Genomic DNA, 26500 nt, shown 5'->3' on the forward strand with positions numbered 1-26500 from the left:
CGCTACAGCACAGCTTAATTCAGCCCTGCCACCTCGCCCCAAATCAGGGGCTGGCTGCCTACCCATCAGCTGCTGAATATTACTTTTTGATGGCTCTGTCTGTGTCACAGCTGGGAGGGAAAGAGCTGAGCTGGCCTCTGGAGCTGATTATTTACAAATTAATTAGCAAGTTGTGGTTTTAGCAGGTTAGAGCAAGGGGCAAGGAGGCTGCTAGGCTGCCAGGTGGGAGAGGTGGGTAGGTATTCCTGCCTACTTGGGACATGGCGTGTTCTGATTTTATCACGGCCACGAGTTCCAGATATATTTGTGCCAGTGATTTGTCTGTACATAAACACACATACGTGTGTGTGTGCACGCAGGGGACGCCTTCCTGGCTGCAGAGGGCAGACAGCTGGCAAAGCTAGAAACTAAGACAAGCAGGGCTGGACAGTTGCAAGGGGGCTTTCTTGGTTTAAAAAACTGGCAATTCATTTAAAACAAGCCAACTTTGCCCCTAATAAGTCAATTGAAGTGAGTCCTTGTGCAGGCAGCTGCAGATGGGTTAAACTCATCACAGCTGAACAGCATTTAAAGAAAACAGTGTTTGCTTCTGTTTTCTTCCCCTTCCCTTAGCTTTCAGCATGGCACATCTCTGATAATCCCCCAAACAGCAGCTGCTGGGTCGGTACAGCGTGCCCGGCCTGCCATGCGAGGTTATCAGGCTACCTGCCCTGGAGTGGGTGCTACCCCTATAGCTTGACACGGTCTCCTGAGATGCTGTCAGCAGATTGTTAGCCTGCACTTCCAGCTCAGGTTTTGCAAACCCTCTCTGCCCTTCCCATGGGGGAGGACAAGCCCTTCTCCCCTTTCGAGGGGCTCAGGCTCCCTCGAGCATCTCCAAAGCCTGCGCCTGATGGGTTTGGGGGAGTCTGCGGGTCCCCATGTTTGGCATCCAAAAGCACAGGGAGCCACACCTAGGATAAACAGCTGCACCATGGAGCGGTGCCAGGGCAGCCTGGCCCTGAGCTCGGCAGGGTTTATGAGCCCCGCAAGGAAGCGCTCCTTGAAATGTGGGACTGGAGACGTTCTCTCGCGGCCAGGCGCTGTGCGGTGTGATGTAAGTCCTTGTGAGCGAGGGCTCTGCTGACCTCAGTGTTTCCGAAAAGCAGTTGCGTTCAGGCGATAAGGGAGCACGAGGGAGAGCCGTGACATGCCAAGAAGCCAGGAGGAGGAAACCCAGCAGGAAAAGCAGTTTTCAACACTTCTTTTTTTTTTTTGGTTTTGTTTTGTTTGCTAACGTGCACTTTGGTGGGCAGCAAACAATGGCTGTCAGGTGGCCAGGCTGCTTTCACCCGCGACCGCCGCGCCGGGGAACCCGCAGGCAGCTGTTTGTCTTGGCCTCGAAAGGTCCTGGAGAGCTGCTGGCTGGATTGGTGCTTCTGCAGCACCTCCAAGGCCTTGCCGTGCCCCTTCCTGGCATCTGACTGAGCTGCCCTGCTCTTTTTCTTGCAGTCGGTGACAAGGTGCCGGCGGACATCCGCATCATTGAAATCCGCTCCACCACGTTGCGGGTCGACCAGTCCATCCTCACAGGTGCGTTGGGGTGGGTGCTGAAGGCACTTTGCCCCTGTCTTCTGCCAAGAGCAAATTTTGGGGGCTGATGCTGGGCTGAACACTTTGCTGGGGTGAGAAACAAGTGGAAGAAGAAGATTTGGGGCTTGGGGAGGACTCAGCACCTCACCTAAAGCTTGTGGCACAGGTGGGCTGTGCGCGGTGCTTGTGCATCCCTCTGCTAAATGCAAAGCGAGGGGTGTTCCCAGGTGTTCCCATGCGCTGTTTAACCAGAGATTCCCAGCCCCCCCGTGCAGCCATCGCATGGCAGCTGCTGGTGCACGAGGCCTCGTGACATTAGGGGGATGTGATACCACTGGGGCTTTCTTTTAATTATATTATCTTTGTGATAAGCAGTGGAAAAGCCCTTAGAGCTGATAACCCATAATATTTCAAAAATTATCAAACATGGCATTATAAAGGCTCCTCCCTCAGTCCTTAGCTCCTTATCCTGGAGATAAAGAGGTCGTTGTTCTGCAGCCCTCATCTTCAGAGCGCTCTGCGATCCCTGTGATGGATGTTCTGATGATTTTGTGGCCGAGTGCTGCTGTGGGGTTTGTGATGGAGGCATTGAGCAGTTCATCTCCCCGCTCTTGTCTCGGCAGGGGAGTCCATGTCAGTGATCAAACATGCGGACCCCATCCCCGACCTGCGTGCTGTCAACCAGGACAAGAAGAACATGCTGTTCTCCGTAAGTCACCACCTCACCCGTGGTTTTGCAAAGAGATGATGGGCAAAGAGCCCGATGGACACAGGAGGTCTCTGGCTGGGCACAGTAGAAGCTGCATGTGCAAGACCCAGATCCATAGAAAGGGTCCCAAATCCATAAAAATGGGGACCTGCTTCCACAGGACTTCATTTGGGTTGTGGCATGTGTTTCCCTGAAACACCTTGAACAATCTCAGCTGTTTTTTCATCTTGTAGGGTGTATTATAGGGTGGAAGGAGAGAAGGTTTATGGTTGAGCCTGGGGCTGTTGCAGGTTTGGGTTTCCTCCATGCTCATGCCCCTTGGACAGAAGTCATGCCATTTGACATAAATAATCCAGGCTCATTATGGCTGAAAGAAATTAGGAGATGAAGTTCACTTCTCTGTAACCGAGTAACGGCCAGGGACCATGCATGGGTTTAGGATGGGCAAAGATTTGTCCCAGGTTTTAGCAGATGGAGAACTTGTGGGGCCTGATGTCTCATTTTCTCCTTACCTGAGATCTCGTATTCTCCTTTCATAAGAAGCCACACATTTCCCTGCTCAGGCTGGGAGATTTCATGCCCATGTATTTACTCTGTTCCCTTCCATCCCTTCCAGGGCACCAACATTGCCGCTGGGAAGGCCGTGGGGGTTGTCATTGCAACAGGGGTGTACACAGAGATCGGGAAGATCCGAAACCAGATGGTGGAGACAGAGCCTGAGAAGACCCCCTTGCAGCAGAAGCTGGATGAGTTCAGCCAGCAGCTCTCCAAAGTGATTTTCCTGGTGTGCATCGCCGTCTGGGTCATCAACATCAGCCACTTCAGCGACCCCGTCCATGGCGGCTCCTGGTTTCGAGGTGCCATCTACTATTTCAAGACCTCAGTGGCCCTGGCAGTGGCCGCAATCCCCGAGGGCCTCCCGGCCGTCATCACCACGTGCCTGGCGCTCGGCACGCGCCGCATGGCCAAGAAGAACGCCATTGTGCGGAGCCTGCCCTCGGTGGAGACCCTGGGCTGCACCTCCGTCATCTGCTCCGACAAGACCGGCACCCTCACCACCAACCAGATGTCTGTCTGCCGGGTGAGTGCCAGCGGCATTTTGGGGTGCGAGGGGGGTGCTGGAGCATGGCCCCATCCCCATCCTGGGATTAAGGGGCTTGATGTCTCCACTGGCCAGTTGCAAAGCTCAGGCTTGTTTTGTCCCCGTGCAAACGTTGTGTTTTGCTCAGTAGGAATTTCAAGGTGAACTTGGAAGGTGTTTTGTTGGATGGTGGAGGGAGCCCCGAGCTTCCTTCCTACCCAACTGGGGGTGAGGTTTATGGTGTACCTTGGTGCGCTCTGAGTATAAAACTCACTTTTTCATCAGTACCAGCATGGAAGTGTGGTTTTGTTGATTTATTTCAGGGCTCCCACTCCACAGAGCATCTCTTCTGGCTGGGTTTCGATATTAAGGCAGAGCTCCTGGAGAAGCCAATGTGTTCTGCACTGCTTCTGCTCTCTTGCCCATTTTCCCTCTGTTTTCGACCAAGCCAGTAAGAAATTCTGGACCGTGTAAAGTTAGGAAGTCTGGATCTGTGAGGCCAAAATGGAAGGGTCAGTGCAAGGCCTGGGTCCAGCTGTCCGTGGTGGTTTGTTAGGAAAGACTGGGCCATCCCAGTGCTTCTCACTTTCCCCATTATTCCTCAGGAAAGCTTTTTTCATGGTTTTGGCATGTTAGTTTTATAGGAGAACCTTGGAAAATGTGTCGCCAAGGGGAAAAATGGCCCTGGCCACCGTCCCTGCTCTCTGAATTTTGGGTAGTGAAGCAGCAACCGACCACAAGCTTTGGTTTGCTTAGCACAAGCTCCAACTGGCTGGAGACGTCTGTTTCTGCCCTGTAAAGGATTTAAAAGGAAACCCTGTTGGAGTGAGGGGCTGCCCATGCAGGAGGAGGAGGTTCCCATCAGCTCTAAACAAATAACGAATAAAATAATAAATACAAATAAATAATGATGGACACCCCCAGCACCTGGGGGCTCTGCAGCAAGGCAGGTAGGATGTGGCAGTGCTGCCCCCCGGCCCCTTCCCACTGCAGGACACTGCTCCTTGGTCTCGTGCGGAGGCGCAGTCGGACGCAGCAGCAATGCCTGGGAGGGGGAGGCAGAGCAGGGCAATGGTGACAAGGTGGTTTTAGCATCAGTCGTCGTTGAGCTCAGCCCAAGCTTGATAACAATTTGCCCAAAAGAGTGCATTTGCAAAAAAAAAAATCTTAAATTTAAAATTCAAAGTATCCTGCTCCCTACCACGTTTCTGATGTCCGTTCTACTTGCTTGGCTGAATTCTGCATCTCAGGGCGCAATACCGACAGCCAGGCTGGCTTCAGTGCACGAGAAGCATCCATCAGTGTTTAACAGACGGGTGCTTGTGGCCAAGGTGCCAGCAGAGCAGCTCAGCGGGATGCAGGGTGTTAATCCCACGTGCTTGTACGTGCTCCGTGCATGGGGCGGTCAGGTCTTGGTGCACCAGACACCAGCCCCAAACCTGCTGGAGCTGACAGCGCTGCGGTGAGGCAGTCAAGCCACAAACCCACACAACGTGTCAGCTGGAAGCTGTGGTTTGCATCGCTCACCTTACGGTCCGCTCGGGCTCTCTGGCATCGGAAGCAGTTGATAGCCCTCTGTGATCGGAGCGCCCGCTCTGTGGATGAAGGGATGCTGTTTTTCTGGATTTTAGCAAGGCTTTTGATGCCGTCCCTCACGGTGCCCTTCTGGACAAAATGTCCAACTGTGAGATGACACATCATGCAACGCTGGGTGAAGAGCTGGTGGGCTGGTAGGGTTGTGGTGGCTATGTCTGGCTGGCTGCGTTCCCCAGGGATTGGCTTTGGGGTTGGATATTTTCAGTGTCATGGTCATTGATCCAGGTGCGGGGCTGGGATGCATCCTCGGCAAGTTTGCTGGTGGCACTGTTCACTCTGAAGAGACGAGAAGCCTTGCAGGGGGATCTGGACAGGTCAGGGCAGCGGGCGATGAGCAGGGGAATGAAGCTGAGCACAGGGAACGCTGGGTGCTGCCCTGAGACGGAGCAGGGCTGGACATGGGTACAGCCAGCGCGCAAGGGCTAGGGGGCTGCCTTGAGCATCACGTGTGGTTCTGGGCTCACCGGTATAAAAAGGTCCACACGGTCGTCTAGAAGAGGGTATGGTACGTCTGACAGTCAGACTCGATGATCCTTGTAGGGCCTCTTCCAACTGAAACTCCTCTCCTCTCCTCTCCTCTCCTCTCCTCTCCTCTCCTCTCCTCTCCTCTCCTCTCCTCTCCTCTCCTCTCCTCTCCTCTCCTCTCCTCTCCTCTCCTCTCCTCTCCTCTCCTCTCCTCTCCTCTCCTCTCCTCTCCTCTCCTCTCCTCTCCTCTCCTCTCCTCTCCTCTCCTCTCCTCTCCTCTCCTCTCCTCTCCTCTCCTCTCCTCTCCTCTCCTCTCCTCTCCTCTCCTCTCCTCTCCTCTCCTCTCCTCTCCCTCACCTAAAACTTACAGCACACTCTTATGCACCACAACTAAACTGTCAAGGAGCGCAAGGATGGTGTTTGGAAGTTAGGAAGCAAAGTGGAGATGCTGCACAGGTTCGGATGTGCTGCTGTGCCTTGATTCAGCAGCTTTGTCTGTCTGAACAACCCCAGGTGGTTATGACTTGGTGCCTGTCGTGCCTGGGGGTTTCCCAGCGTCACCGGCTGTGCCGTGCTGGCGTTGGGTGGGCGCTGTCAGCTGGGGCCACCTCCAGCGTGGGAGGAAAATGACGCTGCTCCGTGGGCTGCCATATGGGTGAATGATGCTGATTACAACCTTCTACTATTCCAGACAGCTCTCCTACCTCGTCTGCCTTTTGATGAGTGCTTTTTATAAAGATGCCACAGAAAATACGTAAATGCAGGCATGTATCACTCACACCCTACCTGCTTTTTAACCTGGAAATTTGACAAAACCTACCCAAAAACTGCAAATGCCCACCTCCCCCTCAGCTCCAGCTTGCCACTCTGTTGGCTGTACAAGCTGGGAGCAGGCAGGAAATCTGATGTAACCTTTGGTTGCCGTGGGTTTCATGGCACCTCTTTTAAATAGGCATGGAAAAATAAAGGGCATGGAATGATTTTTTTTTTCCCTTTTCTATTAAGAAAGTTGCTATTGTGGAAGTGCTGATTGTTTTGTGGCTGTGCTTGAAAACAAAAGAGCTCATATCAGGCAAAAACACCAGTGGCTGGGGTGGATGTTTTCAGGTCTTTTTAATAAATGAGAGTCCAGTCTGTGTTACTGAGCATGGGAATCTATTTTCTGAAGGGCCCACGAGATTTTGGCTCAGCTGAAGGCTGATGTCATTGGACATCTCAAAAATGCACAAAGGGTGCTCCCCCTTCAAAAATCACTTTCGGTGTTGTCTCAGAGCAGGCTCTGCATTGCCAAAGCCTCCGACTTGGGATATTTCAGCCACTCTGCCTCTGTTTCTGATGTTCATCATCTTGGCCTCCTGGGTGGAGGACCTGTGGAGCCCCAGCTCTCTTCTGCCACCCTTTGCCTCGTGATTTTCTTCAGAACCCCTCAGGGATGCTGAGAGGCCTCGAGGACAGGCTCAGAGAAAGGATAGTCTGCTGTGGAGTCTGGGTTGGGTTCGGAAGGATTCCCTAGGAGATGGGATGCACGTTTTGAACACGGGGTGCCCTGTGTCGACTGTGGCTCATTTTGGATGTGTGTGTGCCTGGGCACCAGCCTCATCCCAGCACAGGAAGCCCCCCTCTGTGACACGGAGGGTTTGCCTTCATCCCAGGGTCAAGCAGGGATGCAGTGACCAAGATGTGAGGGCTGAGACCCCAGCCCAGCTCCCCATTAACCACCGGCTGGTTGTTTGCAGCTTTCAACTGGAAACACCTTGGCTTCCAGTCTGGGAGAAGGTCAGGCCCAGGTGAATTCCTCCTGGCTGATTTAAAATGCCGTTTCAGAAATGGAGCCTTAAAAATCATAGCAACAATAATTAATAATAATAAGGAATTAACCTTTGTTGGTTGCTGGAGGGAGCGTGGGCGGCACGTGGAGCTGCTGCATTGCTGGTGCTGAGCGATGCCTGCTGCCTTCTCCAGCGCCCAGCGCTTCCTCCTGCTGGTGAGCATCTCAGATGAGCAGAGGAAAGTAAATGGGGAAGAATTGTTGAGATGGGGAGCACCCTAAATTTGGACACGTGAGCAGTGCCCGGGGTGCTCCTGGCAGTACCGTGCTGGCAGCATGAAGTCCCACCTGGCCTCACGCTTACTGCATCACAGAGTGGAGCCAAAATATTTAATTTGCCTTGTGGGACGTGTGGCAGCTTGCGAAGGTTTCCACGTGCAAGGTTTCCTCATCCCACCACCTCTGCATCTCTGATGAAATGCCATGTTTTGAGTTTGCTGAATTGATGAGGTGTGACTGCACCGTGGTAGTGTGGCTTTCCAGGGAGGTATTTTCTCCTAAGGGATTAAAAGCCAAAAAGAGAGAGATTTTCAGTGTCTTGGATGAAATGATGCAGAGATGCTGTTCCTGGGGAGATGGGTGCCTGATGGTGCTCAGCCACGGGGCAAGCATCACAGCAGGCGGTGTCCTAAATGCAGCTGTGCCTTGATGATGGGTTGTGGGAAGGGTTTAATTGAATCATCCGGAGATGAAGGACAATTGTCCCTGCACCACTTTCAGAAGCCACCAAGCAGATCGAGGAGGGCATTGCTCCCCCATGGCTGGGGGCATGCATTCATCAAACCAATTCTCTTTGCTAATTATGTTAGTTTTTGGCTCTAGCGTGGGACATAAATAATGGTTAGGCAGCCAGCAGCGTTGCTGAGCCATTGCCCCGGCTGGGTCAGGTGCTGCTGGTGCTGGAGGTGATGCCGACGGCACTGCTGGTGCCGGGAGCTCCCCCACAGCATGGGATGTGCTGGGACAGAGCCGAGGGGAGTTTGGGGAGAGGTGGATTTTTATGACATTTTCATTTTTTATTTGTTTCATTGCTCTCACTGTAATGGCAAGGGAGTGCCTGGAAGGCATTTGAAAGGCAAAAATCACTAAAATTGGAGCGTGTGGGACTTTTACAACTCCCCGGGGCTTTATTAACCGGGCCGTAACCCCAGGAGCGTGCCGGGCGAGCCGGTGGCTGGGAGCTGGCTGGGAGGGGGTGGTGCGGGGAGCCCAGTCCCAAAGCTTGCAGCTGGCCTGATCCTTCCCTTCCTGGGGCAGGAGGAGGGATGTGACCCCTGCTCCGAGAAAAGCAGAGGTGGCTGCTAAGAAGCTGGCTTGGCTCCGCTCCTCTGCGACAGGCAGGAATCGCTGGATGAGGCGGGTGTGAAAGCTGGGAGGATTTGGGGAGTGGTGGGCACCCAAAAATCGCCACCTAACGCTGCGTGTCCGCCTGTCCCCCTTGCAGATGTTCATTATGGAGAAGGTGGAGGGCACCCAGTGCAGCCTGCACGAGTTCAGCATCACCGGCTCCACCTACGCCCCCGAGGGACAGATGTGAGTACGGTCCCCGCCGTGGGGACATGGGGCAGGGCTGAGCTGGTGGCCACGCTGGGGGGACCCCAGCCTCACCCCTTGTGGCTGGGAGAAATCTGGGCTTTTGCCCAGTTCACAGCCACACTGAGAACTGCACATGGAAACCCCAGCTGGGCACTGGTTTTCAGCCATGTTGGGCTTGCAAGCATAGGGTGGCTGCTCCTCGTGCTCCTCACTTTCGGTGGCAGCTGGGAGAAGCCATTTTCAGCTGTTGCCTCTCTCATCAGAGCTTCCCCAGCCTGTTTTGAGCTTGTCTGTGGGTCAAATCGGGCACCCTTCTGCCCCCGCTGCATCCCTCCGGGAAGGAGCTATGCGTTTTAGGGAGCATGGTTATTTTTCCCAGGAGAAGATGAAATCAGTGCAGGGAATCCAGGGAGGATCTGCGGGAGGCAAAAAGCTTCTCTGCACTCCCCAGGTTTTCTACCTGGCGTGGGGAGATGCCTCCTGACGCATCCTTGCTGTGCTCCCCTCGGCTGAGCTGTGCAGCGGCTGCACTTCACCCTAGCCTCAGACTTAATTTCATGAATATTTATAAAGCCAATTTGATCCTTCAGTAAGAATCTCCATTAAAAAGTGAGCCAGGTCATAAGTTGGTATTAATCATTGCATTTCAGTTAAATAAGGACCGAGGAGCTGTGCTGGGGTCTGGTCCCCTCTGCAGCTGCAGTGACGCTTTTTTCGGGTTCTTTCACGGCACCGGGGCAGCAGCACTTTGGCCAATGCCATTCCCAGCGTGGGTCCAACCCAGCTCCAGGCAAGGACAGACAGCAACAGGCACGTTCCCCCATCCCTTCGCAGCTCTCTCCAGGGCATCACACACCGCAAAAAACATCCCAAATGTTTCTGCTTTCTCAAACACCAAAATGCAGCCCAAAGTGCTTTCGTCCCTGTGCAAACAGATTTTTCAGATTTTCTTGGCCGCTCCCTGTTTTCCGCTCCCGAGCTGTAAGAAGGGCTCCAAAATGTTCTTTCCATTGGGAACCAGCAGTGGAATAAACTGATCCTAATAAATGCCTGACAAATTATTTTTCCAGCGAGCGGGCGAGCGGCTGGGTTTGCACAGCCCTAACCTGCAGTTACCTCTCCTCGAGCCCGGATCATTTTTCGCTTCCCCTGAAAATCTCCGCGGCTGTTTCCAGCATCGGGCAGCAGGCAGGCAAGGAGGAGCATCCAACTTCAGTGCTGCTTGCTTCCAGACACGTTTGTGCTCCTGTACATAGCACAGGGCTGCTGCTTCTGAAGCCCTTACCCGAGGCAACATTTTGTTGCCTGCTCAGAAACAGCCCCAGCGATGCTGTTGTGAAATTTGTCTCCCTTGGGTGCCCTCCATGGAGCAGGGAGGAGAAGGGACACGCTGCAGGTCCTGCGGCTTCTCCGGACACAGAGCACTTGGAGACCCTGTGATGTTTTTTGCCTCTTTGCTGGTCCGTCACTTTCACAGCCAGCCAGTCAGTGACCCAGGGGGAGCTGGAGGTCTGTAAAAGGCTGCTGTCAGTCCTTACCATTCCTCCGCAGCCCCTTTTATTGTGGGGCATTTCAGGAGTTGATTTGCTCAGTGTGTCTATTGGCACCTAGTCCTGCCCCATTTCTTAAAGCACAAAACGAGAGCCCAAGCGTTTATCACCGTGCCCTGAGCCTTACGCAGGCTCTTTCCCCCTCTCTGCAGAATATTTTACTCAGGCTATGTGGGGAGAAGCTAAGCAGTATTTGTCGCGTGGCCGGGTGAAGCATCAGGCTCTGAGCCGTTGCTTTCCTCCTGCAGCCTGAAGGACGAGCAGCCGGTGTGGTGCGGGCAGTACGACGGGCTGGTGGAGCTGGCCACCATCTGCGCGCTCTGCAACGACTCCTCACTGGACTACAACGAGGTGTGTGGGGCCGGGTCACTACGGGCTCCTGACCTGCTTTTCCCTTCCCTTTGTGCCTTTTTGGGGTAAAATCAGTGGAGATTTGCCTCTTATGATGGATGCCCTCAAGCCCTCATGCCCTCAAGCACGTCCTCATGCCCTCAAGCACAGCCCATCCTTAGCAGGGATGCTGCGAACGTGACATGGCACCTTCTGGTCTCCATCCCCGGGGTTTAACCCTCAGCCTGTCCTCCCTGCATGGGGACGGTGCTCCGGGATGACCCGGCAAGTGACAGCATCCTGGGTTGGAGACGTGTTATGGGGCCGTGCTCTGAAGCTTGAGCTCTGTTTGTTTTTTTCCCTGCTCTCCAGTCAAAAAAAGTCTACGAGAAGGTGGGGGAAGCCACTGAAACAGCCCTCACGTGCCTGGTGGAAAAGATGAACGTCTTCGACACCGACACCAGCAAACTCTCCAAGGTGGAGCGAGCCAACGCCTGCAATTCGGTGAGCAGGGAGGGAGGGAGGGCTTGGGGATGAGCCATGGCCACTTGGGTTGAAAAAGGGACAGATCGGGCACAAAGGTGCTATTGCTGGACTGATGGGGGGATGAGCCTCAGTAAATCCTCAGGTGCCTGGTTTGTACTGACCCTGAGGTCTCGACCCAAACCCCACTGCCACCCCTGGGACTTGCTCTGGGAAACACCTCTGGTTTTCATGTGAACCTCCAGTGCTGGCTGCTCCGGCTCACTGGGGTCTCTCTGTCCTCCTGGTGAAGACGCACTTGGTTTCCCAGCTGGATTTGGTGTCATGCTGCTAGGTCTCTTCACGTCTTTGCTTGCTCAAAGGAAGGGCGCTCGGTTGTGCCGCTTGCCCCGTGGATAGGTCCAAGCAGGTTGTCATAAATCCCTGGACTGCTTTTTGAGGAGGAAAATGGAGTTTCCCATCTGTTGGCAATCCGGCAGCTGCTTCGTTACGTGGCGCTTTCGCTCTGCCTCTCCCGGCCTCGTGTGCTTGCTGCGTTCATCCCCGTTTGCTCCTGTGCTGGTTTTTGGCCTCTCTGCCTGCCTGCGGTATCCACAGACAGCAAATGCAGGCGCCAGCATCCCCCTTCTTGCATGATTAACCACAGGACATCTCCCTGCGCATCTCTCTGCCCACCTCACTCCTGCGCACAGCATCACAAGGAGGGCTGTGTCCTTTTAACTTTGAACTTGCAAGGTTTTGCCACAAAAGCTCTTTTTTTGACCCCTTTGCTGACTTATTGAGATGTAAGTAGCTGTAAAAGTCTTGTGCAAACAGCTGTTTGTGTCCAGTCGCAAATGATACGTACCCTCCTAGCAACAAAAAATAATAATTGCACAAACAGTGCAGCCACGCAGAGTCCAACGAGCAAGGTAGGCATCAGCATCCCTGCTCCCCTCACCAGAAAATAATTCAAATTGCCCTCAAATGCTCTCTAAATGGCTTTTTTGGGAGCATCCTTCCAGGAGCTGGCTCAGCTGCCGCGATGCTGATGTGGGTGCATGAAGGGGATCGGTCTGACAAGGACTGGCTGCTGTCTTGTTGTGCATTTGACTTCCAAAACTAATAATGTTGGAATAGCAGAGCCTGGCTTTTGGGGCGTCAGGGTGCACAAGTCGGTCGGCATGCCCCTGCCCATGTGTGTGTGCACCCTGCCTTGCCTGCCAACACAGCCCTCACTGTGCAGACCTTGAGGTACCGCCCGGGTGAGGGATTTTCCATCCGGCGGGTGGGGAAGGGCCCCCCACCTCTCTGCTTTGCGGCAGCCCCCCAGCCGTCCCGACTCAGCGCCGTGCTGTCCCCGCAGGTGATCAAGCAGCTGATGAGGAAGGAGTGTACCCTGGAGTTCTCCCGCGACCGCAAGTCCATGTCGGTGTACTGCACGCCCACCAGCCCTGGCCACAACTCTGCCGGCAGCAAGATGTTTGTCAAGGTAGGGACGAGGTCCCCGTGCCTGCCCCAGCAGGTTTTGGTGCTCACCCCAGCAGGTTTTGGTGCTTTCTGGGGTCTGTTTCCTGCCTTGCTATGTGTTTAAGCAGCGGGTAAAGTGGTGTGGCCAGGGAGGGGGGAGTCTTTGCAGAAACAATGGGGGGAAAAAAATAAAAGAACTAAGTAAAAGGGTTTAGAGGGAGGAAAACCTCTGAACATCCTGGTTCCGGCGGGCAGGGGAGCTGCCCCAGTCCAAAAGTCAGGCTCTCGTTTTTATGCCTGGACCCTGCGGACACCAGCAATACCCAAAGGGTTCAGCTTTCCACTGGAACCAGAAATAAAATAGTTCTTAAAGGGCATTTTCTTCCCAAGAGAAAGGAGCAGGGGAGGTGCAGCAGGAATTACACTCCGCTGCCCCTGAGCAGCTTTGTGTCCTGGTGTTCCCACCCGGAGACCTTTGGGGTGATCTCTGTACTCCGGGTCGGGCTGGGGTCGAGTGGAGTTGCCATCCCGTTCCCCTATTTTAAGGGGAGTAATGGAAGGATTGCCAGTGTCATCTGAAAGGGGAACCTTTGCCAGGGTCAAAAAGGGACAGGGTGAGATGCTGTGGTGCTAAAGGATGTGTTTTCCTAAATCACAAAGGCATTGCAAGCACCCGCACGTATTTTTGGCAGGGCCCTCCTGCCTTCACCCCTTTGGGGACAGCAGGGTAGGAGCATCGTGGGCAGCCGGGGGGGCTGGCAGGAGCGAGGCTGATCCCCACGGAGCAGATCCCAAGCCACCCGATATGGCTTCATCCTTCCTGGCCGTGTGCTCGTGTCAAGGCTGCCATCTAGTGCGCCGTGCTGTCAGGATGCATGCATGCTCACATTTGGGGAGATTTCCTTCTTTTTCCCAAATATTGTGCCTCCCTGCCCCATGGTGCAGTGCTGGCAGGGGATGCACCATCTCCGGGCTCGTATTCCTGTAGTGTCCATCCCTTGTTCACACTTTGCTCCCAGGCTCGCACGCAGGGGGTGTTGCTCTGCACGTGGCAGGATTTATCCCCTGTACACAAAGGTTCTTTGTGCTGGGGTGATGAGAGTGGGGGACCAGCAGTGACCCCCCAGCAGGCACCTCCTGAGCCCCCCGCTCCTCCGCAGGGCGCCCCAGAAAGCGTGATTGAGCGCTGCACCCATGTCCGCGTGGGCACGGCCCGGGTCCCGCTGACCGCCCCGGTGCGGGAGAAGATCCTGAGCCGGATCCGGGACTGGGGCATGGGCATCGACACGCTGCGCTGCCTGGCCCTGGCCACCCATGACTCGCCCGTCCGCAGGGAGACCATGCAGCTCCACGACTCCACCACCTTCATCCACTACGAGGTAGGCAGTGACTGGCTGGCACCAGGGGCTTTTCTCCTTATTCCCAAAGTACTCCCACCCCCTTCCAGCTGCCCCAGCAGTGTTTTCTCCCTTGGTTTCCCCAGTGGTGCCAGGTGGTGAGGTAGCTTAGCTCTTTCTCTGCAAACCCTGTTGCAGAGCTGCATGCAGTGAGGCTGATCCCAAAGCCAATGGCGCCGTCCCATCGGGTGTTCATCCCTATGGGGGTGGTTGCCAAGAGGGGTCTGGGGACCTCCAGGAGGGATGGGAGCAGAGTAGAAACATGTGAGGAGCACTGGAGGGGGTGGGAGCATCCCCTTGCGTTGGGATTATGGGGTGCATCCATTGACAGGACATGTCCCAGGAGTTTCCTCCCCTGAGAAGTCCCCAAGTGCCCTGGGATCGCTATGCCTGGGACAGTTTCATGGTGCAGAGGGATGTGGCTGCATTCTCTTGGGGTTTAACGTGGTCTGTGCTGTCCTCCCCCAGACCAACCTGACCTTCGTAGGCTGCGTGGGGATGCTGGACCCCCCCCGCAAGGAGGTCACCTCTTCCATCGAGATGTGCCGCAAGGCCGGCATCCGCGTCATCATGATCACCGGCGACAACAAGGGCACAGCGGTGGCCATCTGCCGCCGCATCGGCATCTTCTCGGAGAATGAGGACGTGGCCGGCAAGGCCTACACGGGCCGGGAGTTCGACGAGCTGCCCCCCGAGGCCCAGCGTCAGGCGTGCCGCGACGCCCGCTGCTTCGCCCGCGTGGAGCCGGCGCACAAGTCCCGCATCGTCGAGTACCTGCAGTCCTTCCACGAGATCACTGCCATGGTGAGTCCCCGGCCTCCTCCTCCCTGCCCAGCCCCTTCCCTCACACCCCTTTAATTACGGCTCCATGCAGACGGGTGATGGCGTTAACGATGCCCCAGCCCTGAAGAAAGCTGAGATCGGCATCGCCATGGGGTCCGGCACGGCCGTCGCCAAGTCGGCAGCTGAGATGGTGCTTTCGGACGACAACTTCTCCACCATTGTGTCGGCCGTGGAGGAGGGCAGGGCCATCTACAACAACATGAAGCAGTTCATCCGCTATCTCATCTCCTCCAACGTCGGGGAGGTCGTTTGGTGAGCACCTCATGCCGGGGAGCAGCGATGGGGACATGGGTTTGGATACCTGAGGGGGGTGCAGGTGTTTGTGTGTAGGGTGGTGGCACCAGGTGGCACCAATGCCCTCCTCACCAGGTCCTGTCCCTGTCCCTGCCGGCCGTTCTGTGCCATCCCCTGCAGCGCGGGTGCAGCCCTGCAGAGGGCAGGGAGAGCTCAAGCATCTTTTGCCCTTGCATTTCATAGAATCATAGAATGGCCTGGGTCAGAAGGGACCTCAAAAATCATCTAGTTCCAACCCCCTGCCATAGGCAGGGAAGCCACCCACCAGACCAGGTTGCTCAGGGCCTCATCCAGCCTGGCCTTGAACACGTCCAGGGATGGGACATCCCTAAGCTGTCTGGGCAGCCTGTGCCAGGGCTTCCCCACCCTCTGCGTGTGTGTTGGGGATGTTTGTACTGGGAACGTGTGGCTGCAGGGAGGAGCTCAATGGTTTCCTTTCAGCTTCAAAGTGCATTTTACCAGCAAAAATAATCATAGCTGCAAAACTCAGCCCAGGCTTGCAGGCTGCTGACTTGGGGGTCACAAATTCATCCTCAGAGCTTTGCATGAATGTTCATTTGGACTTGGTGTTCCTGCTCGCTCTCCCCTCACACCACACACTTTCTCTGGCTGTCCCCGGAGCTCGTCTAACTCAGCTTCTGGTGCTTTCCACCTGCAGCATCTTCCTGACGGCCATCTTGGGCCTGCCCGAGGCCCTCATCCCCGTGCAGCTGCTGTGGGTGAACCTGGTGACGGACGGGTTGCCGGCCACTGCGCTGGGCTTCAACCCCCCAGACCTGGACATCATGGACAAGCTGCCCCGCAACCCCAAGGAGCCCCTCATCAGCGGCTGGCTCTTTTTTCGCTACCTGGCCATTGGAGGTGAGCCCCGGTGGGCGGGGGATGAGGCTGGGTTGGGGGGGGCCGTGGTGGGGGCTCCAGCTGAGGGATCTCTCTCTTGGCCACAGTGTACGTGGGACTGGCCACAGTGGGCGCAGCTACCTGGTGGTTCCTGTACGATGCCGAGGGGCCGCAGGTCTCCTTTCATCAGCTGGTGAGTTGGGGTCTTCCCCTGCCTCCATTTGTCTGTAGTTGTGACGTTCCCACCTTCCTGATAGAAAAATCGTTCAGGAAAGAAATTCACCCCCTCGGGGCCTTGTTTCCAGCCTCGCTTCTGTTAGCAACTAGCATGGGGGGGAAAATTGATCCCAAGAAGCTAAAAGTGGTCCCAAACCCACACTGAACGGAGTCAGTTATTGCATTGCCATCTCTGAATGGGGTAGTGGGAAACTGTGTGCCAACTCACCCCAACGTGATGTGCAGTGGAAAAGGGTTTTTGCTGGAGACGTGTGTGTGCCCAAGCACCCTATTAACCACCCATGAAAATCTCTAAGCCATGATGCAGCCACAGCACACAGAAGCTGAGGACATTTCGTCAATAGTTCCGAACTGTGGGATGTCTAATGGTGGCCCTGATAAAGTTCCCCAGCTGCCCGCAAGCAGTCGCCTCCTTCCTCCCCTTTCCTGCCTTCCCCTACCACCAGCTCCTTACGAGCGGTTTCCTGTGCTGGCAGAGGAACTTCATGAGGTGCACCGAGGACAACCCCATCTTCGAAGGAGTTGACTGTGAAATCTTCGAGTCCCGATACCCGACCACAATGGCTCTGTCCGTGCTGGTGACGATTGAGATGTGCAACGCTCTGAACAGGTGGGGAGGTCACAGGATTGTGCTGCACACAACTCATTTCTTGTAGGGTCTCTTGAGGCATCTGTCAGTGGCCAAGGGCTTTGTTTTGGCTCAGCAGAGCCATTCTATTGGGTGTCTGGATCCAAACGATGGCAAAGCCTGAAGCTGAACAGCCTGGAAGAGCAAGGAGCTGGGCTGTGTGGGGACCAGGAGGCTTTTTGCACCAACACTGTACCCTTGCTTTCGCAGTGTCTCTGAGAACCAGTCGCTGCTGCGGATGCCCCCGTGGCTCAACATCTGGCTGCTGGGGGCCATCGTCATGTCCATGGCTCTGCACTTCTTCATCCTCTACGTCAAGCCCATGCCCGTGAGTACCCCATGCCATCTCCGCTTGCAGGCGAGGACGTCTTCTTGGGGTCTGGAGTGCCCTCGGGGCCAGGTCCTGTGACTCAAACCAGCGCAGGGACCGGGAGTCACCAAGCCCCAACAAGTCAGATGCTCTCCTTCCAGTCAAGGCGAAGCTGTGTAGCTGCCTCCAGGAGGTGGCTCAGCCCCTTTTGGAGGCATCGCCTCCCTTTGCAGTCCAATCTCGATTAATTCCCAAGGGTGTGTGACATCGAGAGAGTCACTGCTCCCAGGAGCTGGCATTCTCCCTTGTGCTGCTGCTGAGCACCTGCATGACCATGTGCACCCTGTCCTAGCTTGTGCTTCACTTTTCCCATGGGAGGGAGAAGTGAGGGGCATCATTTTTGACCCTTCTTGGGATCATTTCTTGAAGAAATCCACCCTTGTGCCTGGGACAATTTTTTTCTCAATCTGTGTCATGCGACAGAAGCTAGTCTTTTAAACAAAAGGAAATCCCATCTCCTTCCTTATTAACACGTCAAATCCTTTTCTGCCTCGCAGCTCATCTTCCAGGTCACCCCCCTGAGCTGGCCGCAGTGGGTGGTGGTGCTGAAAATCTCCCTGCCCGTTATCCTGCTCGATGAAGGACTCAAGTACCTGTCCCGCAACCACTTGGACGGTGAGCAGGGTCTGCATGGTGCTTGGCTGCTGGCTCCATGGCGCTTTGCTTGGGCAGGTGATGGCCTGGTGGGCGCCTCACCCGTGCCCCCTGCTGATGTGGTGTCTGTGCCTGCACGTCCCTGCACCCCGCTTTCCCAGCTGCCAAAAAGGGCCTTTTCCTCCAACCCCCTTCCTCCCCAGCTGCCACGCCAGGCAGAGCAGTTGATGCTCAGGTCTGCTGGAAATGCTCCCCGGGAGCTGGAACAACAGATAAATCTGCCATGCGTGTTTATCCAGCTCCTCTTGAACCTTGGGGAACTGGATCCCTTCCTTTAAAGCAAAAGGAGTCCAATACTGGTTTCCAACATGAATCCTTCATTTTTTTCCCTTGATTTTTCCACTCTTCTGTGGCTGTCCCTGTCTCATGTTGCCATGTCTGTTTTAAGACCAAGTGGGAGCTGTGGCACTGTGTAAACTGGTTTTAATGGGGCTGCCACTGGGGTCTGGCACAGGGCACGCACGATGGGAGCCCGTTTGCACTGGGGCAGTGGTTCCCATGTGCCATAAATCACAGCGTGTGTTTAGACAGCCCGCTGAGAGGATGATATCATCCTCTTCTTTCATTTCTTGCAAAAAAATGCTGCTGTGGGTGATTTCTGGGCTGAGTTAAACTTGCAGGGCCATGGGGCTGCTGAGCAGCACTGCGCCTGCTACAGGGTGGCCCCTCGCTACAAAACCAGACTTTTTTCATTTTTAAAGGTGTTTTTTACTGTCCCCCACCTTTTGCTACCTGACAGGGGATAGCAGTGGGGAGAAAGGCAGGAAAACCCCATCCTTGCCTGTGGGGTGAGTGTAGCAGCCAGGGGAGAGATGAGCAACCTGAGCAGGGGCTGGCGGTCCTTCCACATCGTCGCCTTGCTCCAAGGCTTTTTTTCCCCCCCTTAAGCGACCATTATCCTAGCAATTCCTCTCCTTTTGCCTTCGCCTTCTACCAATAACCCATGCAGACTGTCTGAAGCCATTCTTGCATTTTGGGGCTAAAGGCAGGTGCGGTCAGCCCTGCCGAGGAGGGATCTGGGGCATTTTAGAGGATGGATGGGGAATGATTGCAGGCAGGAAAACACTGCAGACTGGTGGCACTGCCCCTCGCCGGGTCCCAGTGCACTGGGGGTGCCAACAGCAGCATCCTGCCAGGCTCTGCTAAGAGATGGAGGTGCTCTTGCCTTTACCGACCAGATGGAAAGCGTTTCTGGGTTATTTTTATTCAATTGTTGCTTCTCTTGATGGGCTGCTAGATGCTTTGCATCAGCCAGGCATGTGTTGTCGTGTAGCAGCAATGACGGCGTGGCACTGGGCTGGGACGTAGGAGAGCTGGTTCAGTTCTTGGCTGCCTCATCCATGCATGCCCCTGGTCCTCGCTCCGCCATCTGTGAGCCGGGGATGAGTGTTTCTTGCTCCCACACTTTGTGTTCCTTTATAACAACCCAGCGCTGTTGGAGGAAGGGCTTTGCATTGGCTCTGTCAGCCCAGCTCCGAGCATAGCGGGGTGTCTGGAGGCGGTTTCTGGAGAAGGTGCTATCCTTTTGAAGTCCGTCACAGCAGCCTGGAGTATTCCCTGCTTCTGCCCACCCCCCCCCGGGCCTTGCTCCTGCAGTGCTGGCTCCTCTGAGCACCCTCATCCCCTCAGTCACAGCGTGCGCATGCTCGCGGCTCGCTCTGTCTCATCCCACAAGGGTTTGGATGCAGCTACTCAGTCATGGCTACGGGGCAAAATCATGCTTAAATCATCTCATTTGAAAGAAATCATTAAAACCCTGCATCATCCTAATTCCTCCGGGCAGATATGTTCTTTAAAAAAAGAAGAAAAAAGCCACTTTTAAATGTGGTGTTGTGGTTTTTTTTTACCAGGCATTCTCAGGACAGTAAGAAACACGTGGAGCGGGGAGCACCAGTTGAAAACCTGCAGGACTCCAGAGCAAGGGTGGGCGTCCACTGGGGGCTGATCCCCCTGCCAAACCTTGGTCGTGTCGAGGGGGGACCCAGAGCACATCTGGGTGAAGGTGGCGTGGAGTTTGGGCCAGTCTGAGCCCTCTGCGGGGCAGGGCTCGGGGACGGTCTCCAGCCTGGGACCTCCTGCAGCTGTCAGCAGAGAGGCCAAAACCCAAGGGGTGGCCAAGGGCGGTCATTTGGCGGGTGCAAATATTTAGCTGTGGGTTCTGCTGATTCAGGTTTTGCATGGAAAAGTTTCTTCATTGATCAGACTGAGATAAGCAGTGTTTCCATTACACTGGGTTTTTCTTGTCCTTGAAGCTGCAGGAAGCTGAGGTTCACGGTTTTCATCGTGGTCTCTGTGTATTGTGTTCCTCTCCCCAGCCCCAGGTCGCTTCCATCTCACAGGCACGGTGCAGGTCGCTGCCCGCATCCACCTCTGGCCCTTGGAGGTTTCTGCTCCTGGCACCAGGACGTGGCACGACCTCTTGCCCCAATGTTTTTGGTATTTGCTGCTTAAGGGTGTTGCTCTTTGTGAGCCCTGCGGTGTGCAAAAGGGAGGTTTCCAGGCATCTGTGCTGGGATCTTGCAGAAGTCTCTTGTCCGAGTGGGTTTCAGGAGGTACAAACTGCAGGCACTGGCTCCAAGCCTGGAAGCACAGCCATGGCAGGGGCTCGTCTGTGCCGTGATAAAAGTCGGGGCAGTCAAAAAGCGGGTGCTTCCCTCGGCAGCTGCCCATGGCAGCGGTGCTGCTCCTGAAAACCCCAGCACCCCTGCAGCGCTTTTGGGGACAGTTCCGCTGAGGCAGCGAGGCGATCCCCTGCCTGAGGAGCACCTTGGCTTTTTTTGTGGCACTTACGCAGCTCTTTGGTGATGCTCCTGGCTGATTTCACAGGATCTGCAAGGTAGTGGCTGTGCCACCGGCTGCCTGTCCCCAGTGGGTGCCTGTCCCCTCCCTGGTGGTGACACCGTGCTCCTTGCACCTGCGTGTGTCCCCACCACCTCCACGGGAGATTTGGGCCCCTCGTATCTGCAAAGCCCGGGGCATCCTTGTGCTCTGAGTCCCTCCGAGAGGAGGGCGCTTGGCAGAGGAGGCCATGCCGTGTGAGCGTGCCACTGTCCCTGCCACCGGTGCTCCGCATCCCAGCCTGAATCACAGCCAGCCCAAAAGCTGCAGGGACCGATATCTCTGTGTCTGCTCACAAAAAAGGCACAGCAAGACCCCACGTGTACCCACCCTGGGGACAGTTACAGTCCCTAAAACTCCCTCGGGAGCCCAGGGGCTGCCGCAGCCCCCGTTTTCCCTGGAGTTGTCCCTGCTGCAGGGGCGCAGCGAGCGCCCCGAGCATCCCGGCGTGTCCTTGTAGGGTAGTGTGTGTGCACGGGATGTCAGTGCTGCACCTTTCAGTGCGTGAGTCTCTCTGGATGGGGTTTTATGGCTCTGCTGCCTTGCTTTGGGTTCTTTTCCCTATTTTTTTTTTTTTGGCATGTGTGCACACACTTTAGAAACAGAAGAGTGGAAGGAAGCGTGCGGTGCCGCTGCCCCGGCATTGCAAAAGGGAGCTGGCAGGGATGGGGGCTGTTTCCCTTTCTTTTGAGGTCTCTGCTGTGGGTTCCCCCACTGCAGCAGGGTCTGTGCGATTTTTAGAGCCCTGCAGCTGCAGCAGTTCCCTGGGTGGAGGGAGGGATCGGTGCTGGGCTGCATCCCTCCTGCATCGCCCCTTTCGGGAGCACACTGAGTAAAGCCAAAAGCGAGGGGACAGCCCCAGAGCCTCGCCTGGCGCAGAGCAGATCTCGGAGGAGCCGAGCTGCCGGAGGCTGGATGCAGATTTGCAGGAGTTTAAGGACGTGGGGGTGAGAGGCAGGATCCAGATGGTTGTGAGCACATTGTGAGCACCCCATGTGAGTGGTCCTGAGCCCCCACAGCGTGTCCCCGGAGCAGAGCCCTCAGCAAGGGACAGGGTCCCACTGGCCCTGTGCAGGTGCCAGGCCCATTTCTGGCTTCAGTTCTTACAGAAACGCTGCGTGCCGGGGGTGTTGCTTGCAGGAACATTTCCAAGAGCATCAGCCGAGGTTTAGGGGCCTGAGGCTGTGGTTAAACGGTTGCTGTTGGCACTGCAGCTGGGTCCCCTTCCTGCCCCCATCCCTGCCCCGCGCCTGCCTCTTTGCACACCCGTGCTGTGAAATAAAGCAGCTGGGGGAAGCGATGCGGCTGGCAAGTAACTGCCTGCTACCCAGCTGCCTGAAATGCCCCTGCAACTCGGAGCAGAGGGGTTGGGAGTTTTGCAATGGTTTAGCACAAGCCCCGGGCTCCAGCAGCATCCCCGCCTTGCTCCGCACGGTGCCAGGTCAACCCGGGGGACGCTGCTGATGGGATCCGTTTCTTCTCGGGATGCAAAGGGCCCATCCTGCAGCCAGCGCTGGAAAGGTATTCTGGCAGAAGTTGAGGAAAAGTTTTTTTTTTTTTTTTTGGTGGTTGTTTTTTCCTTTTGTTCTGTTTTTCCCTTCTTTCTCTCCCGTCATTTATTCATTTCCTTGGCTGTAAGCTGAGGCAGGACCCATGTTGGCAAGGGCACAGTGGCAGCAGCCCACCAGAGATGTGATCGGTGATACGTGCAGGGGTGAGAGATACAGGGATACAGCCCAAAGATTCATAAGCAGGGATTGTATAATTCTTAGGAAGTGCTGTCTTTAAAAAATAAATAAAGAAATAAAGAAGAAAAAGGAAATAAATGCAAGTAGCTCTGCTGCACAGACTTTGCAGCTGGTTTTCTCCCACCTCCAACATCTGCTCTTGGCTGCTTGAAAATCGGGGATCAGGTGGGTGTGAGTTGAGGTCTGTAGCCTGCTCCCATGAACTCAGGCCGAAGGAGAAGGGCGGCCCTGGGGCTGTGGCAGTCCCAAGCTTTGGATTTGCTCCTGTGCTTTCTGCTAAGCATCCATGGACTGGAGCCGTCTCACCCGCTAGCTGTGCCTCAGTTTCCCGAGCAGGAAAATGGATTTATTTAGCATCACAGAGCTCCGCCTGCAAAATTCCAGGGCCAAGAAGTGCGATGGGTAGCTTGGTCCTTGCTCGTTGTCCTGGAGGTGTACGTGGGTGTAAATGCGTAGTGCTGAGCAGCATCCATCCATCCATCAGGATGGGAGGTGGGACGCAGCGGGGGAGGCAGAGCAGAGCCTCCTGCTCTGCTTTCCCTGGGGGCGAGACCGAGGGATCCTGCCTGTCCCGTCCCATCCTATCCTGTCCCATCCTGTCCCCAGCTGCCTGCCTCTGGCTCGTCCCTCTTCCCTAGACTGAGCCCTTCTTCCCCCAGGGACCATCCTCCTCCTCCTCGCACAGCCCAAGCAGGAAGGAACCTCTCTTGATACCAGAAGTGGGGAGCTGCTGTGCTTCTAACCCCCTGCCAATACTTTGTTTTCTCTCGTTTTTCTTTGTTTTAGGAGAAGAGGACAAGAAATGAACGACACGAAGGAGGCACTCTTAGCTAAAGGACCCCTAACTTGTAACTCGGACTGAAGTCTTGCATGCGTGACCATCGCTAGAAGCCAGCAGGACATGCATGTGTCCGACTACCAGACAAATGCGGGTGAATCGTCGAAAAGAAAAATACCAATTTTTGTTTTGTTTCGTAGCTTTCTTTTTCCTGTACATAACAGTGCAATTACTGGACATCTGGCACAGGGTTTGGGGATGGAGCTATACATGGGCCACAGGGTCATCGCAACGCTCTTCCTTGGGGATTTCTTCCTGCAAAATTTGAGACCCCCTTTTTCAAATCTTTGCCCTGGTGGAGCGAGCTCAGTCAAGGCATCCTTCACGGGGGGTCGCCAGGGTGCTGTGGGGTCTGTGCGCTGCCCAGCCGGAGGGATGGGAAGGGGGGCATGCGGTGATGGCCTGAAGGTAGTCGTGAGGCCAGGTGCTGGTGGCCTTGAGGCTCTCACAGCTGCGTGTTCGGTGGAGGCTGGAGATCTCCCTGTCCGTGATCCCTGCGCCGTGGAAAGCCCTGCTCCTTCTCAGGTTCATCCCACACCAAAGCGAGGTGGCGGCTTGCCCGTCCTCCGCCCGATGCCCCCTGACGTCCCCCCTGCACTGGCTAAGTCAAAGCCAGCCTCCCGCAGAGGTGCCCGCCCCAGGCACAACGCGGGGATGAGCCCAATGGCTTTCCTCATGTCTGATGCTCGCTCCTGGCCACGCTCCCTTCACTCGGTTGATTTTCAATTATTTCCCTGGCAGGAGTAGTGTGTAGAGCTTAAGATCTTGGGGGAGCCGTGAGCTCGTGTTCTCTGCTTTAGGGGACAGCACAGCCTTGACACCGGTGAGCTGCCCCCAAGCCGGCAGTGAATGCATGCTCGGACGTAGCGTAGTCCTCCTCTGGGACTGGTGTTTTCATGGCTTCCCTTTTGTAGGGCACCAGCTCGAGTGTTTCCTCCTGGGATTTTGCTGCTGGGGGCCAGGAGGGGACCCAGCAGGGAAGCTGACGGGGGTGGTTTCTTCTCCAGCCCCCCGAGGGCTCCCTCCTGCCTTCCTCGCTTTTCCCCGTAATCCCTCCTGACGGTGTTGGGCTAGCCGGACTTCTGCCTTTGCTTTCTCTTAAATCCCAGCTTGGAGGAAGCGGCAGCACTAGAGCCAGGTTTTGGGATAGCATTTTGCTCTTTGCCTGTTGGGGTTTTTATTTTACTTTTTTTGCCTCTTAAAAGCTTCCGGCGCTTTTCTTGTTCCTCTTTCATGTGGGCAAGAGTGCATCTTTCTCTGGACAGTATGTGCCAAAAGTCATCCTTCCTTTCTTTTCTCCATCACCAGCATTGAAGAAGATGAGCAGAGCCCCCAGACCAATGGGAATGTACAGAATTGTTATACTACTGAGCTGATCTACTTGTACAGAAAACCTTGCATGAAATGTTGTTACTGTATTTAATATATAATGTATTCAAGAAATTTTAATATGGAGCTCTTTAAAAAGGTCTTTATAGTTACTCTGTGGTTAGAAGAAGGTTGTTGCTGATTTTTTAAAAATATTATTTTACTTTGTCTTGAAGAAGTTTTATTTTTCAAACATACCATGTCTAATTGAGTTCATTGGTGATCCCATGGGGGCAACCAATTCCTTTTTAAAGGCGATTTTTCCCATGAACGAGACTCAGCCCGGCCCAGAGGAGCGGGGCATACCCCAGGTACTGCCTAAACCTTCAAAACAAGGCTTCAGTGAGTAAACGTGGGATTTGCCCTTCTCCAAATGGGTGGATTTCACCTTGGTTTGGTACAGATCACCTCCAGCTCTCTGTTCGGGGAAATAACCAGCAGGAATTACATCCAGGACCCAACCGGTACCAGCTCAGGAACTTCAGAGGAGGTTTGTTTCCATGTTTCCCTGGGGCTGGAAATAGATTTGGGAGAGGGTGGATCCAACTTAGAGCACCCCAGCCCCGTCCATTTGCTCCCAGTGGGGCTTTCAGCTGCTCACTGGCCTCTCCCTGGGATGTGTCTGCCTCTGTCCGTCCATCTATCCATCCACCCATCTGTCCATCCATCCATTGTGCTTGCGGGGACCTGCTTAGTACTGCATGGCACCGCCTGCCTTACACCACTCATGGATGTGGGATTATTAATCCTACCTAAATGTGGATGTGTTTGGAAGGGTTTCTTGCGGAAAAATCCCAGTAAGGGGTACCGAGTGATGGGCGGGTGTCTCTGCCTCAGGCTCTCTCAGGAGGTCAGGTTCAGGTACACGTCAGGTACACGCTTAGAGAGATGAAGTTATGAAATTTTAACTCATTATTAAATTCCTGCTGGTGGTTTTTGTGTGGTCTCCTCTGACACCAGAGAGAGGGGGGTAATAGGAGCAGACATCCCCTGAACCCACTAGCAGAAAGGCAATGGGAAGAGAGGTCGCATTCAGGTTATTTTACTGTTAACAGAGCAGCTAGGCTTGGGTTATTTTAGCATCGGTGGCTGTGCCAGGAGGTACCAAACCCCAGCCATCACGGGTGAGAAAACAGAGCTGTGGCCCAGGCTTGTTCTCCCAGCAGCAGCAAACTGCGTTTGCCTTTTCCTTGTAAACCTCTAGATCCATCTAAAAATGAGGTGGTGGGTGCAGGAAACCCGTGCTGGAGCAGGCATCCTGTTTCCCTTCCCACCAGCTGAACCACATCTCTCACATCTCTCTCTTCCCGCCCACCCTTTAATTGCTCATCCCCTGGGGTCAGCTTCCACCCCATGGTGACAGGTGCTCAGAGTTCAGCTCTGCTAATAAAATAGCCTCAGACGTGCTTACGTTTCTTTTCTGCTTGGTGAATGGGCAGGACAAGCAGCAGAGCAGGAGTGTGTGGTACGTGTGCCACCCGCTGGGTGCTTGTGCAAACCCTGGGGTCCCAGCACAGCGCCTGTCACGGGGCGGCTGTGTCAGCCAGCAGCCTGCCCAAGGAGGCAGCCTAGGGCAAATCCTCGGGGACTGCCGTGTGTTTGGTGACGGAGGGCAGGAATAACCCCCTGCAGCACTTCGGTCTCCTGCTAGGTGCAGCGAGCAGCTGAGGGCAGGCAGGGGATGAGTCCTCGGCATGGCTGGATGAGCTCGTGGTGCTGGCAGAGGGTGCGGTGGGAAGGGGAAAAGCGTCAGCGAGAGACTCAGCACCTTGCATCTTCTGCTCAGGGGCTGGAGACTGACCCTGTGTGATTTCAAAGATTCTTGGTGCCCCAAGGCTGGTGGGTG

The 26500-nt window shown here is 55.1% G+C and overlaps 1 protein-coding gene across 1 annotated transcript in view; it reads left to right on the forward strand.

The window, feature by feature from the left end:
* ATP2A3 (ATPase sarcoplasmic/endoplasmic reticulum Ca2+ transporting 3) overlaps positions 1-23371 on the forward strand; it is a 42736-nt gene extending 19365 nt beyond the window's left edge. The window contains exons 6-22 of the mRNA XM_035559206.1: positions 1492-1572; positions 2196-2281; positions 2898-3362; positions 8696-8784; positions 10586-10688; positions 11040-11171; positions 12496-12621; positions 13760-13978; positions 14465-14800; positions 14871-15091; positions 15792-15994; positions 16081-16166; positions 16687-16820; positions 17049-17166; positions 17706-17823; positions 19713-19785; positions 23235-23371. Of these exons, the coding sequence (XP_035415099.1) occupies positions 1492-1572; positions 2196-2281; positions 2898-3362; positions 8696-8784; positions 10586-10688; positions 11040-11171; positions 12496-12621; positions 13760-13978; positions 14465-14800; positions 14871-15091; positions 15792-15994; positions 16081-16166; positions 16687-16820; positions 17049-17166; positions 17706-17823; positions 19713-19785; positions 23235-23310 (2666 nt within the window). The 3' untranslated portion in view covers positions 23311-23371. The remainder of the gene's footprint in view (positions 1-1491; positions 1573-2195; positions 2282-2897; positions 3363-8695; positions 8785-10585; positions 10689-11039; positions 11172-12495; positions 12622-13759; positions 13979-14464; positions 14801-14870; positions 15092-15791; positions 15995-16080; positions 16167-16686; positions 16821-17048; positions 17167-17705; positions 17824-19712; positions 19786-23234) is intronic.
* The last annotated feature ends 3129 nt before the right edge of the window (positions 23372-26500 follow it).

The sequence above is a fragment of the Cygnus atratus genome, chromosome 20, assembly GCF_013377495.2.
Source record: "Cygnus atratus isolate AKBS03 ecotype Queensland, Australia chromosome 20, CAtr_DNAZoo_HiC_assembly, whole genome shotgun sequence".
Lineage (NCBI taxonomy): Eukaryota > Metazoa > Chordata > Aves > Anseriformes > Anatidae > Cygnus > Cygnus atratus.